The 16,336-nt window shown below is 42.2% G+C and overlaps 3 protein-coding genes across 3 annotated transcripts; 1 reads left to right on the top strand and 2 right to left on the bottom strand.

The window, feature by feature from the left end:
• Positions 1–2,150: 2,150 nt before the first annotated feature.
• On the bottom strand, positions 2,151–2,766 carry LOC111592839. Its single transcript, XM_023305264.2, has 2 exons — positions 2,712–2,766; positions 2,151–2,634 (listed from the first exon to the last, which is right to left on the bottom strand). The coding sequence occupies exons 1-2, from the start codon at positions 2,730–2,732 to the stop codon at positions 2,401–2,403; spliced, it is 255 nt and encodes an 84-aa protein (XP_023161032.1). The 5' UTR covers positions 2,733–2,766; the 3' UTR covers positions 2,151–2,400.
• A 2,884-nt stretch (positions 2,767–5,650) lies between these two features.
• LOC111592851 lies at positions 5,651–7,130 on the bottom strand. Its single transcript, XM_023305288.2, has one exon. It carries the CDS (start codon positions 7,058–7,060, stop codon positions 5,693–5,695), a length of 1,368 nt encoding a protein of 455 aa, XP_023161056.2. The 5' UTR covers positions 7,061–7,130; the 3' UTR covers positions 5,651–5,692.
• Positions 7,131–8,265: 1,135 nt separating this feature from the next.
• On the top strand, positions 8,266–9,293 carry LOC111592832 (dead end protein 1). The gene is made up of 3 exons (XM_023305256.2): positions 8,266–8,520; positions 8,571–8,743; positions 8,845–9,293. The coding sequence occupies exons 1-3, from the start codon at positions 8,401–8,403 to the stop codon at positions 9,242–9,244; spliced, it is 693 nt and encodes a 230-aa protein (XP_023161024.2). The 5' UTR covers positions 8,266–8,400; the 3' UTR covers positions 9,245–9,293.
• The last annotated feature ends 7,043 nt before the right edge of the window (positions 9,294–16,336 follow it).

The raw sequence follows: 16,336 nt of genomic DNA, 5'->3' as shown, positions 1-16,336 counted from the left end.
AGTTAATGCTCGGCTGGCACGACTCACGCTTCAATGTGCTTTGGCATGGCAACAGCAACTACTCTGTGCTGCCCTGTAAACAGCAGCTGGCAGAGGGCATATCGGTGTGGCTCGAGCTTCATCAAACAGTGCCCCGCCAGCAGCTCCTGCTGAAGCTGTCTGCAGGACAGCTGCAAGTCATTAGCTTATGACATCTCTGTCGCTATCGGAATTTAAGGATCTGGGCAGCGCAGCTGGCGCACTTTCCACTATTTAAAAAGGGATTTCTTTATATGAAATATGCTTCCTTTCAGCGCTTCCTGCCCAGCGGCAGGCAAGTTTTCTGCTTGACTTTGGCTCCCCTGCAGCTGCGCGTCGAGAGCTTGAGAGGCGCCCCGGGCAACGCAGCTGGAGACTGACGAGGGCGACAGCGTTGGCGCTGCTGCTGCTTATCATAACTTTGGCATCTTCTGCCCGCCGCCACTCATCTTCCGAGCTCCCAGCTCGGCTCATCCTCTGCTCAGGTAGTAAATGCCAAGTAGTTGTAAAGTTTTGTGCAGCGTAAGCGGAAAAGTCTTGTAAAAAAGCGATGCCAAGGGCGTCCCTGGGGGTGCGGGGAGCGAGGGGTGCTGCATCCAGTGCAGCATTTTCACAACTTCACGGCTACAGATAGCGTCCAAATTTAATGACCTTTTATTCAATAAAACAGCGTCAAGCTGAAAACTTTGCTGCCTTAATATCGCCATGTTTTCCGGATTCCCTAATGCACTCTGCCCTGTGCACAGCAGCAGTGGGGTATGATAAATGGCATAGCCAGCGGCTGACTAACTTTTAGCCTGTCCTGAAGTTTGAGCTCATGTTAAATTTAATCCGGCTTGCAAGCAAGTTCAAATTGTTGCGAACAAATGATGACTCGATCGAATCGATTTGCCTTTAAAAATGGCAATTCAGGGCATATTCGTTTTGCATATACGTGTGTAGCAGGCAGAAGGAGGCGTGGCAGAGACCCTAAAGAATATGCATTTCCGATCAGAACAAACTGCTGAGTCGATCTCATCATGTTCGTCCATCGATCTGTCCGTTCGCATTTAATTGAAAACTGAACAAATCAAATTTACTGAAAGAGTTTCTGCGCTAAAGACACTGACTAAGTCACTTTCGGATAGGGTATTTTCGGTTCAGGGTATTTGCTAGTCGGTTACTCCCGACTAGAGCACTCTTACCGGTTGCCTATTCAAAAAAAGTTTTTGCTTAAAATATTAAATTATATATACATTTATCTATTCCACGCTCGACTACATTTTTACTATAAAAAAATAATTTAATAAATATTTTATTAAAATTGTGTACAATTTCGAGAGGTTAAACTATATATACATATATATGATTTATAGCAAAAATTGACTATTATTTGGGCACATCAAATTTGCTGTTCAGTAAGTTGGTGGCAATGAAAATAAGGAAAATAAAATGGAAAAGTGGAAACGTGGAAAAGTGGAAAAAAGCCAAATCAGAGTGAAAAACTATTTGGACAAAGCTCGCAGCATAATGAGAAACGAAATGCGAGCAAATGTTTTCCTTTGTTTGCTTTTGCTTGTTTTCACACAACTGGCAGAGCCATAAAAATTGAGTAAATAAAATTTGTATTCACTTTATATAATTTTGACGATTTTTCAAATCAGACAAACATACACGCACGCACACACCTGTGTGTGCACCTGGCACAATCTGCTGGGACTGCTGCCGTTTCGAAATAAACACAATCATGTGCAAACGTGTTTTCAAATGGATTACATGAATAAAAGATTTATACACGTAAGGTAAATCAGTAGCGGGTTACCAAGACACCCACACAGAGCGAGAGCGAGAGAGACATGCAGACTGACAGACGCAAGACACATTCTGAGGCAGCTGAAGGCAAGACGAGCAGGTGAAAATATGCGCACATGTAAGCAAATTTCAAAGGACCAAATGAAAATCCCTCAGCCAATGTTGGCAGCAGCGGCAGCAAGCATACAACATACATTTACATGCACAGATACAGATACAGATACAGATACAGCCACGGATACATTTGCTGCAAAGCTACAAAGAAACACGCGTACATACGGCTGCCTTTTTATTGATTTGCTTATTATTCTATATATATATATATATATGTATATGTATATGTATGCATGTATGTGTGTATGTGTGTGTGTTGATTTCATAACTGTTTTTATTTTATTTACAGCAGCCGCCAAATCGAATCAACGCAAAAACAGCGTAAAATATGAGATTTTCACGCGCTCACACACACACGCACACAGGCAGACACACACACACACACACACACTCAGACAAAATGTAATCAATTTTGTCGTTCGACAATACAGCGCTGCTCATTTATATATATCAAGTATATATCAAACAGCAACAGGCTCAGCGTCTGAAGTATGGATAGTAGGCGGGATACGCGGCGTATGAGCCATAATAGACAGGCGCGTACGCATACGACGCATAGGCCGGATAGTAGGCTGCGGGCGTGGCAGCAACTGGCACTGCAGCTGCCGTCGCAGCTAGCCAGCTGCCAGCTGGCGTTGCATAGCCAACTGGCGTGGCGGCCAGCAAGTGTGGCTTAGCCGCGCAGCCACTCAAGCAGAGCAACAATGAGAGCTGTCCAGAGAAAAGAGACGGAGAGAGAGGGAGAGAGATATACATTTGAGGAGAGCGAGAGCGCTGATCACACTCACCAGCAGCACCTTGAACAGCATTGTATCCAGGCAAGTGTTGCACGTCTGATATCCAAAATTTGATTGACAAACTGAGCAGCCATGTCAATCATATTTATAGCCTTCGCCCAGTTGGACTGGCTGCTGGCTGCCCGACTGCCCAGCTGACGTCAGTCAGTCAGTCAGGGGAGAGCGTGAGAGAGTCATTAATATGTCGCTGCTGGCTGTTACCGAGCGCAATAAAGCGCATAAATTATATTGTAATGCTATATCAAATTGTTAAATAAAGAATCAGCAATAAGAACTACATTATCAAAAGTATACAAATATATAAATACCCTGGCTAATATTTTAGCCACTAGTAAATGCAGTAATACTTCTTAGAGTTAATCTTTGTCATGATAAACTTATGAAAGAATGTAGCTTGCTCTCCCATTAAGCCAGCATTCATAAGCCGTTTACCAACACTGATTTTAGCCTTTTTTTTTCTTTTTCTTATCTAGATCTTCAATTGAAATTCTAAGAGAATATGTTTCGCTTTAATATTAAGTTAAGTTAAAATCTATGTAATTTCATTTACCAACACTGCTCTTGTACTTTGTTTAGTATGCTCCTTAAATGGTTTTATTAGCTTTATAGTATTTGATATGCACAGAAATTTAACCATTGACAGAAATTAAGCCATAATTTAATCCATAAGCTCTCTTTAATTTTTTTAACAAGCATTCTTAGTTTTCCAACACTAGTTTAAATATACATCTTGTTTTCCAACACTACTTTTAATGCTACCTTTCGTATACCTTCATTCGTGATGTATCAGAAACTAGAAATAAACCTAAGCCACGCTAAAATTTTCTACTTTTTCTAACTTTCATAATTCTATCTTAGAATTTATTATATTAACTGATTGTTTTCCAACACTATTTTCCCTATCTCTAACAAAAAATGATCTGATTAGCGAAGTTACCTAAGTTCTTCACAAAAGTGTTCCTTTGTCTGACTCTCACATGCACAAATCGTTTTCCAACACTGCTCCACACACACATCCTGTGCAACTGGCCAGCCAACTCATGATACCCCATCAAGGCACATATACTCTTTGTAGAATTTGCAAACGTATCGGATGCCTTCTTTGGACTGTCATTCATTACAAATAGCCACAGAGCGCGCTGAGCAGCTCCATTGAGTTCCCGCCTCAAAGCCCCCGCTCTAGCCCTAACAGCGAGGCCCAATGTCTGAGTTGCCTTTGTGCATAAGAAATTTGCGTTTATTTAGACGTTGTAAAAATTATAATTATGTGTGCGTGCCATGCATGAAAATGGGACGCCAACAGGACAGAGCGGGAGAGAGTGAGAGAGAAAGAGAGAGAGAAGAAGAGAATACAAATAATATAAAAGAAAACTTAAAAACAAGACCATATTTTGCGATCAATTCTATTAGATAAGCCCTCTGGGCGTTGCCTCCAATCAACACGGCTCTAGGCCACAAAATTCGCAAACTGAACAAACAAACGTTGATGATGATGTTGCTAATGTTGTTGTTATTATAGTTGTAGTTGTTGTTGTGTCAGCTTTAACTACGAAGCGACATTGGCAGGGGCTGGACGTTTGTGACAAAGTTAAGCAACATGTTTCACAAGCCATAAATAATTAATTTATGCAGCCGCAGACGGAACGCTGTGTACGTTGTGTGCAAAATGCCTAAATATAGACCATAAATTTGCATAGTCAGAAGCTGATGAAGCCATTTGCAATATATGCATACTCGGGTATATATCTTATTTACTGCCACTATATATCCACACACATATACACACAGTGTGTGCTAAATATGCTCACTGTAAGCTGGGTAGCTTGCTACTTTGAAGTTCCCATGGAGTAGAGTCGCTGTGAACTCAAGCAATTGTCTTCAATTATCACTTTTGAAGTTGCCCAACACTAGAAGAATTCTGTCTAAATATTGGGTATTTTCAGAAATGGAAAAAATACTGAATAATAAAAGATCCCTTAGTACTTAAGGAGCTAAAAGAGCCCAACACTCGTGCAAAGTTTTTGGTATTTTCAAAATACCTTGAGTATTTTCTTTCAAAATCTAACCTCAACTATCTATAGTATACATATGCCTATAGCCATCATTTGAAAAATCAAATTTCTTGTATTTAATTGTAATTTTTTCCATGTTCCACTCTAACGTTGCTCCACTGTAGCTGTGGCAAGTAAATTTGTGCCGCAGTTACTTCAGCAATGCGCCAAGTTCATTGACCATTTGCAATTGCCGCTTGACCACGCCCACGCCCTCGCCCAACGACAACAATTGCAACGACAACGACTGCCTGCAACTGCTTTTGGCGACATTTCCATTTTGTTTCTCGCTTTGCTTGTTTCCGTTGGCTTCTTTTATGCGCCCGCTAATTTCAGCTGCTTACAAAATGGCGGCGGCGTCGTGCAGCTGGCAGCCATTTTATTTGTGGTCGCTATTGCTGTTGCTGTTTCTGTTGTTGTTGCTGTTGCGGTTGTTGTTGTGTGTGCTCTGTTGCATAATTAAAAAATATTAGCCGCTGTTTACGAGCAGATTTTCAGCTGGCAGCCCCGAGGCTATTGTTGCTTTTCAGCTCGATTACTAATTAAAAAATAATACGAATTGGAATTAATTAACTTGCAGCTGGCTGCAAAAATAAATAATTCCATTTATTAATTATAGTTTACAATAAATTATGTATTTTTAATATATTTTTATTTAAATTATATTTATTTTTTCCTATATTTATTTTTTTCTATATAACTTAATTTATTTCAGCTTACTTATAATCATAATTATTTTAAAATATATTTTTATTAAAATATATATTATATATTTTTTTATATAATATGTTTTATTTATATAATTTTATCAAATACTTTTAACCACATTAATATTAATTAACTTTAATTTATAATTTTATTTTAATTTACTTACTTTTTTATTCGTTTTTGTTTAATTTTATTTTAGCTTGCATTGTTGGCTTACAATGCAAATTCCCTACCAATGCTTAATTTTTTGGCCTTTAGTCGGGCTAAGAGGTAGTGCAGCTCGTATGTGCTGATTCGGCTGTCGCCCATCTTAACCGGCGATATGTGTGGTATGTGGTGGGTCGTGCAGGAGCGTTCGGAGTCCGGCACCTGCCGGAGGATACAACGCGGCACAGCGCTGGCTAGCAGAATGTTTCGATAGGTGCGCCAGCCATTCGTCCGACTGTACTCCTGGGGAAAGCGATGGCTGATCTGTGGATGCCAGCGAGTGAAATGATAATGCGCTCGATAGGCGGACACTAGAAACCCCACAGTCTGCAGCTTGGGCTTCGGGTACTTGGGATGTTTGCGTAGATTCCCGTTCTTGTGGTAGTAGATGAGGCACTCGCGCCGCAGCTGCTTGTTGCGTTGGCGCAGAAACATCAACTCAGCATCGCAGGCTTCACGTCTAGCCGATTCTACAGGCGGTTCACGCGCTGTCGAGCGCCTTGAAGTTGGCTTTATGAGAACTGTCGCCTTTGGCCTAGCCACAGTTGCTTTGGGCTCTGCCATCGGCTCGCTAGAACCTAGACTGGAAGTATTTTCCTCAAGCTGCCTTTCGTTATACTTCTTTTTGTTAGCCTTGAAAATGTTCGTGACAAGCTTCGCATAGCAGTGATCTTCAGCAGTCACCGTGTTGGCTCCCTCTTCGGGTATAACGTCCAATGAAGTTCTATTCAGCCGTTGCATAGATTGAATTACAGCTTCCACCGCCAGCATTCTCCTGCTCTCCGCCGCACACTCATCAAGCTCACCCTTGTGTAGGTAGCACGTGTGGGAATCGAAGGTGTCGTATAGCACGTTGTGAGAGTTCTGAGAGAGAGAAGCGAAGCTCGTAGTATGCCCGTTGCTCCCATCGTCGAGTGTGTTCTCTGCGATATTTGACGGAGCTCTCAATAGTTGCTTAGAAGTCTGGCTCTTGGGAGTGAACTCTTCACTGGCTTTCGTCAAGTCTTCAGCTTCAGTTTGAGACGGCGTCCCCTCCTCGCGAACAGGCGTTAGGACTCGTGTGTATTTGTCGTTATTTGTCACAGGCAATCCCGAATACCCATCCAGTATTTCATTAAGATTCCGGCCCACGTTGCGCCTATCCGTAAAGGGCACCTGTAGATAGCCAACCTCCTTCAGGTGGCCGTACATCAACAGCATCAAACTATTCCTAGCCCACTTTTCTGCCTTGGGCGCTGCCTTGAAGATCTGCAGCCAACATGAAATAATGCATTGATCCGACACGCAAGCTTCCTGCTTGAAGATCGTATCATATTCCTCCAGTTGTTGCCTGAAGTGGCGATCCAACCGCTTCTCATCGGGTTCCTTTATCATTGCTTGAATTTGATTATTCTACTATTTATTCAGGAGTGAAGTTTGAAAACTAGATATAAACTGCTGGGTATCCAAATATCGATTGAATTCGGTCCCTAGACAGAGTTTCTCAGGTTAGTAAGTGGCTTCAACAATTTATCAAGGACGCTGTAGCAGGCCATGACAGGATTATGACGGCTGCCTCCAGGCGAACTGCAACCGCGCATAACTTTCCCAACCGCAGGCGAAGGCATCAAGTGGAGCACCAAGCGGCGCCGCATGCACCTTCAAGTGCCAGAAACCAACGCCATGTCATTTACAATAAGCACAAAGGCAGCTGGCTGCGATGGCTGCGCTAGCAACAAAGCATGTGGTTTGCCTTGTTACGCAAATTTTCATTAGCGTTGCGCGCGTATAAATTAGGAAAATGAAGCAGCCCCAGCCCCAGCACCAGCCGCAGCCGCAGCTACAGCCAACAGCAGGCACTTGAGTGCAGCGGAACGGCTCTTACTCTCAGCTAGAGCTTGAGCTTGCCAGCAGCGGGCGGCCTAACCGCAGCCGCAACAACAACTAACAAAGTGTAGGTGCTGCGGTCTGTGGCTAGCGAAGCAGGTGTGTGCGTGTGGCCTGCATTAATTTATATTGTTAGGCATGAGCTAGAAAAAAAGCACGCGCCACCTGTCCACAACAATGCCAAGACGGCAATAACAACAACAGTGGCGCTGCGATTAGTCCTTGAAAACACTTTTATTAAATACCAAATATAAAATTGTTATGCTTTTTGGCATGTTTTCGTTTGGTATTTTATTTAAAATTGCATTGATATGGCAACACTGTCGAAACAAAATCTGCCAGCACTGCAAAGTGAACATAAGGCAGCTGCGACTCGGCATTTGCTTGTCAAATTCAAGATGGCAGCAATTGCCATGCGAACGTGCAGCAATGCTGATCAGTATTAACGTTTGCTAGTGTCGTATCACAAAAGCAATGCAACTTAAATTATCCATATATATATTTAATTTTCTCTTACTAAATATTACCATTGCTAATGTCGTATCTCAGAAGCTTTTGGCAGGCGAGGCAACATAAATTATCCATATGGATAAATATATATATTATATATTGTCTCTGCGTTTGTTGCCTTTGCTCTGACTGCTCACTGATACACTTATGCATATCGCATTGAAGAGCTCAAAAGACCGTAGGTCATCTCTAAGCAATATTGTATTTGCCATTCCAGCAATGCTCACGTCTCAAAAGCAGCTGGCAACGCTGCGTAGTTTGCACATCTCAAAATTGCAGCTGGCAACACCGCCAGCAACAGCCAAAGCTTCTGCGCACGCGTTTTGCACTTTGTTGAAATGGATTTCAATTCGCAGCACAAATATCGCAAAAGTCAAGTAAATGGCACCATTTATGTGACCAGTTGCTTGTCCTTGGATGCCAAAAGGCTCGCCGAGCTCGAATCGGGCGCAGACGAGGTGAAGACTTTATATACTAAAAAATATTTGATATTAAGTTTTCTTTATAGCTGTTTCTAACACGCATTCACAAGCGCTGCACGGCGGATCACATAATGCAGGTGGCTGTCGAGCTGGGCGATGTCTATATGCTGCGCTTCAAGATTGACTTCTCGGGCAGCAGCCGCGGCTATGCCTACCTGCAGTACATCGATGCGAGGCGAAAGGCGCTGGCGATGGAAATGTAAGCGTAGATCGTAGCAACTGGCATTGCGTTGTCATGGGTTCAGTTATTTTTTAGACAATCTACTTGTATAAAAATGTTTAACTTTCTTTAATCACTAGCTTGCAGCATCGCTTTCGGCTCGATCGATTGAAAATTCAGGTGCGCGAGTCGCGCAATCGCAAAACACTTTTCCTCAACAATGTCAATCATCTGACACCGCTGCAGGTGCACCAGGAGCTACGCTTGATCAGCCACTATGTGAAGCTGTGCGTCTATGAATACCAGCCCAAGCGCTATGTCTATATCATCATCTATCGGAACAACGATGAGGCGGCCATGGCTCATCACATGCTGCGCACCAAAATGGGAAATTTCGGCGTGAATGCGTTCATCGATTGGCTGGACAAGGGTCAGCAGGTGACGGCCCTGGATGAACAGCCCAGCTGCTGTGTCCAGCTGTCGCGAGACTCGGAACAGCTCCAAGCCAAAGCCAACAGCTGCCGCTGCTTCAGTATTTAAGTGCAATTCTTCTATGATGTATGCAAAGGAGATGAAAGACATCTTTAATTATACGTTTCCTGCTTTTGTGATTATAAATGCAAAGCATTATTCATTTTTTCTTGTTTTGCGCTCGCTTTACGAGCAGCCGCATCTTCTTGACTTCATTAAAGTCAAGGAGTGAAAACATTGTAAGGGTACGAAGAAGTTGTTTTCTCGCATGCAAATTAATGCAGTGCTTATACGATATACTCTATCAAAGGGTATTTTAAGTCTGTTATGCTGTGTGTGTAATTTAAGATTGGGTATACGATCCTCCTACTGCTATCTACTCTATTGAAAGCAAAACTCTTAGAGATGGAAGCTCAAGTAACTTGAAGTCTAAATCAATGCGTATCGATATATCCATTGACTTTTGCTAATTCATTAATATCGATAACAATTCTCTCTCAGGGTATCTCCCAAGTCGCTTACTCCCAGCTGAAGCACTTTGCTTATTGTTATTGTTGAGTGCGACAACTGGCTGGTGACAGTGAGGAGCAGCAGAAGTAGCAGCTGCCACATGCCACATGCGACATGCTACTTGCCACCTGCCAGCAGCCCAGCCGCACTTTGAGGCAATGCAAGGACCTGCGGCATAATGCAATTAAATGAGTGCATTAAGCACGAGCAGAGCCGGCAGCAGCAATGCTCGTCCACCTGTACAGGTTGCCGTGGATCGACTAACTTCAGCCGAGTGGGCGTAGCTGAAGTGAAGCTCATCCATCAAGGCGGCGCATAGTAATGCGATTGTCAGCTGCTGGCGGATGTTGTGCCTCGGCGGAAGCGGACGCGGATGCGGATGCTGTTGTCCTTGCTGCTGCAATTAAATTAGAGCTTGAAAATCGAAATGCAGCTGTTCAGAGACCGAAAAAGAAGAGAGAACAACAAGCGATGGAGGACGTAGGACGAGAGGACGCGGTACGGCTGACCGGGAGATGAGAGTGAAGAGTGTAAAGAAAAAGTTAATAAATATTCATTAGATGATGGCAGCAGCAGCAGCAGCAGCAGCTCCAAGTTGATTTGCATTAATTTGTTAATTCAAGCGCAAAGTGCCACGCCCACACATACTCGCCCACTTGAAGGCCATTAAAGCTCCTTTTTTGGCATTTGCAATTAAATGGCTCCGATTTTCGCTACTTGCTACAGGAAAATGTGAAGCTTAGTCCCAGCTGCCATAACTGCGGCTTGTGACCCGTTTTATCCACGCCAGGACTCAGCCCCAGCCTCAGCCGGGTTTATTGAAGCAAGTGCCAATATTTGCTTAGCATAACTACCCTCAGGTAAGTGTGACCCCGTTTGCTTATGTCTTTAAGGCGTCGCCCCCGGCGTAGGCGACGTGGATAGAGGGATTTGGGTCAGAGATTATATGCCTGGCATTTGCTGTGTGTAGCGACTTTCAAACGGAAAGCGAAAGTTATGCACATATTGTGCTGGCCTGGCCCGGTCTGGCTTTAAGCCAACATTCAGCTTAAGCCCTCGCTGGCAGTGCGCTCTGCTGCAAGCTCACTTCAACCGCAGCGGGCTACACGGGCAAAGAGCATTCCAGATGCGATTGTGGCAACAGCTACAGGATACAGCACTTAGCTTCATTTTTTGATGATGACTCTTCCCTTTAGCTTTAGCTTTAGCTTTAGGTTTTCCCTTCTTTTTTTTAGTAAGCAAGTTTTCTTTTGGCCAGTTTTCCATTCGGAAATGCCATTAACAACATGCGTCATACATATGCATGGCTTTGACTCTTTTCTACTTTTTTCGGTTTTTGGCCAGAATGCACTCGGTTGGTTTGAGCCAAAGAATTCGCTGTCGCAGCTGCGGTCACATGAGCTACAGAGCAGGAAAATGTTTGAAAATTGTTACAAAAATACTTTTTAGTTAGCACTAAAGCAACAGGAAGATGGGCGCATCGACTTAAAGTCTTAATTTTAATAGAGTAGCAGAGTCGTGGAGAAGTAGAGTAGTAGAGTAGTAGAGTAGTAGAGTAGTAGAGTAGTAGAGTAGTAGAGTAGTAGAGTAGTAGAGTAGTAGAGTAGTAGAGTAGTAGATTAGTAGAGTAGTAGAGTAGTAGAGTAGTAGAGTAGTAGAGTAGTAGAGTAGTAGAGTAGTAGAGTAGTAGAGTAGTAGAGTAGTAGAGTAGTAGAGTAGTAGAGTAGTAGAGTAGTAGAGTAGTAGAGTAGTAGAGTAGTAGAGTAGTAGAGTAGTAGAGTAGTAGAGTAGTAGAGTAGTAGAGTAGTAGAGTAGTAGAGTAGTAGAGTAGTAGAGTAGTAGAGTAGTAGAGTAGTAGAGTAGTAGAGTAGTAGAGTAGTAGAGTAGTAGAGTAGTCGTCGTCGTCGCGTCGTCGCGTCGTCGCGTCGTCCGTCGTCGCGTCGTCGCGTCGTCGCGGCGTCGCGGCGTCGCGTCGTCGCGTCTCGCGGTCGTCGCGTCGTCGCGTCGTCGCGTCGTCGCGTCGTCGCGTCGTCGCGTCGTCGCGTCGTCGCGTCGTCGCGTCGTCGCGTCGTCGCGTCGTCGCGTCGTCGCGTCGTCGCGTCGTCGCGTCGTCGCGTCGTCGCGTCGTCGCGTCGTCGCGTCGTCGCGTCGTCGCGTCGTCGCGTCGTCGCGTCGTCGCGTCGTCGCGTCGTCGCGTCGTCGCGTCGTCGCGTCGTCGCGTCGTCGCGTCGTCGCGTCGTCGCGTCGTCGCGTCGTCGCGGCGTCGCGTCGTCGCGTCGTCGCGTCGTCGCGTCGTCGCGTCGTCGCGTCGTCGCGTCGTCGCGTCGTCGCGGCGTCGCGTCGTCGCGTCGTCGCGTCGTCGCGTCGTCGCGTCGTCGCGTCGTCGCGTCGTCGCGTAGTAGAGTAGTAGAGTAGTAGAGTAGTAGAGTAGTAGAGTAGTAGAGTAGTAGAGTAGTAGAGTAGTAGAGTAGTAGAGTAGTAGAGTAGTAGAGTAGTAGAGTAGTAGAGTAGTAGTAGAGTAGTAGAGTAGTAGAGTAGTAGTAGAGTAGGGGAGTAGTAGAGTAGCAGATCAGTTACATAAATCTTAAAAATGGCAGATCCCTAAAGCAACAACAAGTTATTCATTTCCAATTTCCAATGGCTTAAGACAAGTGAATTCCTTATTAAGCAAAACTTAAATACATATTTACAACAAAACTACCACAAAAATGTTTTTCAAACTGAAATGCGCAATAAATTCCAAAGGGCGTAAGCTACAACAAGGACAACAAAAATACCATAAAAAAATACCTCAGACACAATTGCATATGCATACCACAGAGTGGCCAGAGTCTAAGAAAAAACAAATTCCATTGCTAATTGCACGAAGAAATACCGAGTATTTGGTATATTTGACAGCAGATTTAACCATAGATGAGCCTGGGGGCTTAGTGGGCTATATTTTATTAAACAATTCAATTTTGGCACCAGCAACAAATTTTACTGTAGTCCCAGCCGGCAGCTAACCTTTTGGGGCATAAATTGATAATGACTGCTGGCAAAATTTTTTATAGACTGACAGCAAGAGCCGGAGCAGGCAGTGCTTAATCGCCATGGCTAATGCGCCAGAAGTCGGCTCTCGCTCTGTCTCGTTTTACTAAAATTAATGAAAAAAGTTGTGGGCACAGTTGTGGGTTAGCTGTGACTTTTGACATAAACAACAACAACCAACAACAAGCGGAACATTTATGTATATTTGATGTTTTCCTTACACTGTGAAATCCTTGAGGTATTATTAAAAAATTCTTTGCTGTCCTTCTAAAAAAATAAGTACGAAAGCGATACCGACGGCATAATACTCGTTCGCGCTGCAAAAGTAGTTAAATCATTTCATGATCGAAATGCAATTATTAATTTATATCTCGTACTGCGTAAGATCTAAAGCCACCAAGTTTTGTATTTAGTTCTATGGTTAGCTGAGAAATGTATATATATATATATATATATATATATATTAAAGTTTTTCATGTTTTTGGTCAATGTACAATGATCAATGTTTATTAAATATTTTATTTTTAGTATGTTAGTAACTTTTAATTATTATTAATAAACACTTATTATTATTATAATAATGAAGTTTGTCGTAATGTTGATTAGCAATAATGATAATTCAGAGTAGTCATCATTTATTTTCATGATTATTGCTGTTAATTATCATTAACGATAATGCTCATGAGCAATATGATTTTTTCAGGATCATTTAAAATAAATAAAATAGGTAAAATGTCAAAAATAAATAAAAAATTTAAGTCTCTTAATATATTAATATATATAGCCATGTTTACTATAAGCCGATATATAATATATATTAATACATGTATTTAATGCATTACAAAACCGATATACTCTGTTTCACTTCCTGAACGAGCATGACAAGCAAGATATTGTTGTTGTTGTTGTTGTACCAGCGCCCCAAATGAGTTTATGAGCGTGTCATGTTGTTGTCCTTGTGTCCTTGTTACTGCTTGCCATTGCTCTGTGTTTATATTGCATATTAAATATATTTTGGCAGCTCTCTGGCTCCCGCTTCTGCCCCTTCCCTCGCCCCTACTCCATACCCATCCCCTGCCCCCTCCGCTTCAACAATTCGGCCCTTTGTAACTTTGCTTGTTGACAATAAAATAACATTTTGCACTCACTTATCCAGCTGGTACTTCAGGTTCTTCGTTTCAAGAGTTTTAATGAAAAAAGTTTCATTTAACATAAACAAATTTATATATATGTATATGTATGTATATGTGTACATAATAGAGTTGTTTGTATGCCGATTGCTAAGAATCCTCCGGCTTTGCCCTTAGTTCTTAGTCGGCCCGCAGCTATTTTCCATTTGACTGTTTGCTTCATTAAAAACGCATGCCAATAAACACAATAAAAACACTTCATCATTGCTCGAATTTCTTGTGCAAACTTTTTCGCCGACAACAGTTCAACTAACCAGCTACGTGGCCATCATCACAATATATATTGAGCATACGCAGCGTGTGCTGAAGCTAAAGCAGCAGGCGATGGCTGAGACCTGCCTAGCTGCCTGCCTGGCAGCCTGAATGCTAGCAGCTGCAGCTGGCTGGCTTTCCCATAGCTATGGCTGATTGTCTGTTGCTCTGACGCTCACTTTTCGCAATGGCCATTGAAAATCAATCAATAAAACTCCGTAGCAAAGTCAATTGTGAGGAATTTAATATCCTGTAGTCAAGATAGAAAGGGTATACAAGCATTGATACAGATTTAACAAAGAAATTGCTATTTGAACTCAGCAACTGCTCAAGCTAAAATCAGAAAATTTTTTATACATCTACTATAATGAACAATCCTCAATTTAAGTCCAAAATCTTAGCTAAAACCCAGCCAGAGGCATGGTATCCTATAGGAACTCAGAAAGTACAAGTATTATGACTACTAAATTTGGTATGAAGCCGACGTTAAGCCAATAGATCATATATTTAACAAGCTCTACTAAAATATGAGCGACTAAGCTTTAAAATTTGGTAGATATAGTCAAGTTATTTGAAAAGTTCTACTTTTTCATAAGACAGTTTTTAGCTTACCAGTCTAAGCTTGTTTCTATACACTTCATGATTACAGTCTCATATTTGTAGCTGATTTCAGTCTTTTTCTAGGGTAACTTCTAGTCTACTACTCTAATCTTGTTCGACTCCAGACATGTGCACTCTATATGGTTATAGAGTCATGTCTGTAGCCCAGTGCTATGTGAAGTTTTTGAAATGCTATGCGCAATATTGAAGCAGCTGCTCATACTTTGGCCAACATTCCAGCTAAAAGTCAAACAGACAGACAGACGAACGGACAAACGGACGAATGGACAAATCAACGGGACGACAGTTCAACTGACAAATCGATTATTTGCAAAGCATAAAATAAAGCATTAAACGAAATCAAATATAAAATCAAATCAAATGAAATAAAATAAAATATGGTTATACCAGAGACTCCAGCTTTACCGCTCTCGCACTTTCTCTGCCTCTCTCTCTACTTCCCTCGCTTTTGCTGTAAATGTTGGCAAATTCCATGAACGTTTTCCCCAGCAGAAGTTTAATTTCATTTCGAATTCGCCTTTGCCGTTGCCGTTGCCAGGCAGCTGTTGCTCCAGGCCCCCGCCACGCCCCCACTTTAGTTGTGCGCGCTGCTATTTCATCTACTTATTTCGCATTATTTATTGTGCAATAAAACGAGCAGAATAAAAATGGAAAACTTTGCATTTGCATAGCTACAAAATATAGTATATTCAGCGCTTTGTCCGAGCCACACTTTCGTCTGCAATTTTCTACTAGAATTTCATTATCAACGAATGTCGCTTAAGTGCACATTCAATTCAATTAAGCGCCAACACATGCAGAACACAGAACACAGAGAAAGCGTTGGAAAAAAAACTAAAATATATTTTCATAGTTGGCAATTGAAAATTGCATTATACAACATGCATTTTCCATATTGAGCGTTCGCACACACACGCATGAATTGCTTTGAGCAAAGCAAAAGCCGCAGTTCAAGCCCCACATGAGGTCAGGCTACAGAATCATATCAAATTTGGTTTCAGTTGCGCTACATTAGGTTTTGCTTGGCAAGTCATTTGTCAAAAGCTTAGCAGGTCATTTTCCTCTCAAAAATTAATAAAATGAAGCAAACAACCGTTGGCCTGCTGAACAATACTTAAGTGACTATGTCTATGAATAACTTGAATTGTTTAATGAATTCATTACGCACTGAGATTTCAAATCTTACGCCTTTTTAATTAAGCTTTTCCAATTAAAATAAACTGCTCACACTTGAGTCTGCATGTGAACACTTTAAAACTTTAGCATACAATAATTAGGCTTAACTGGTCACACTTAAAAATAGCTTTCGATGATCTTAAGCAACTCGTATCTGCATTAACTTTTATATGCAACTTCTCTGCCGTAGCTTGCCAAGTTACTTCAACAACTAGTCCCCAGCAAAGCCGCCAAAGTTAAGCATTTAACAATTATACTTAACTGGTCACACTTAAAAATTGATATCAAAGATTGTCTCCTCTTCTCTCTGTTTCTCTCTCTCTCTCTCTCCCACCAACCTTAGAAATTCACTTCCTGTGCTTTGCAACGCCTCCAAAGTTAA

The sequence above is a fragment of the Drosophila hydei genome, unplaced genomic scaffold (assembly GCF_003285905.1).
Source record: "Drosophila hydei strain 15085-1641.00,03,60 unplaced genomic scaffold, DhydRS2 tig00000243-arrow-arrow-pilon, whole genome shotgun sequence".
NCBI classification, from domain to species: Eukaryota; Metazoa; Arthropoda; class Insecta; order Diptera; family Drosophilidae; genus Drosophila; species Drosophila hydei.
The sequence above is the reverse complement of the archived record's forward strand: the minus strand, read 5'-3'. Positions and strand labels throughout refer to the sequence as shown.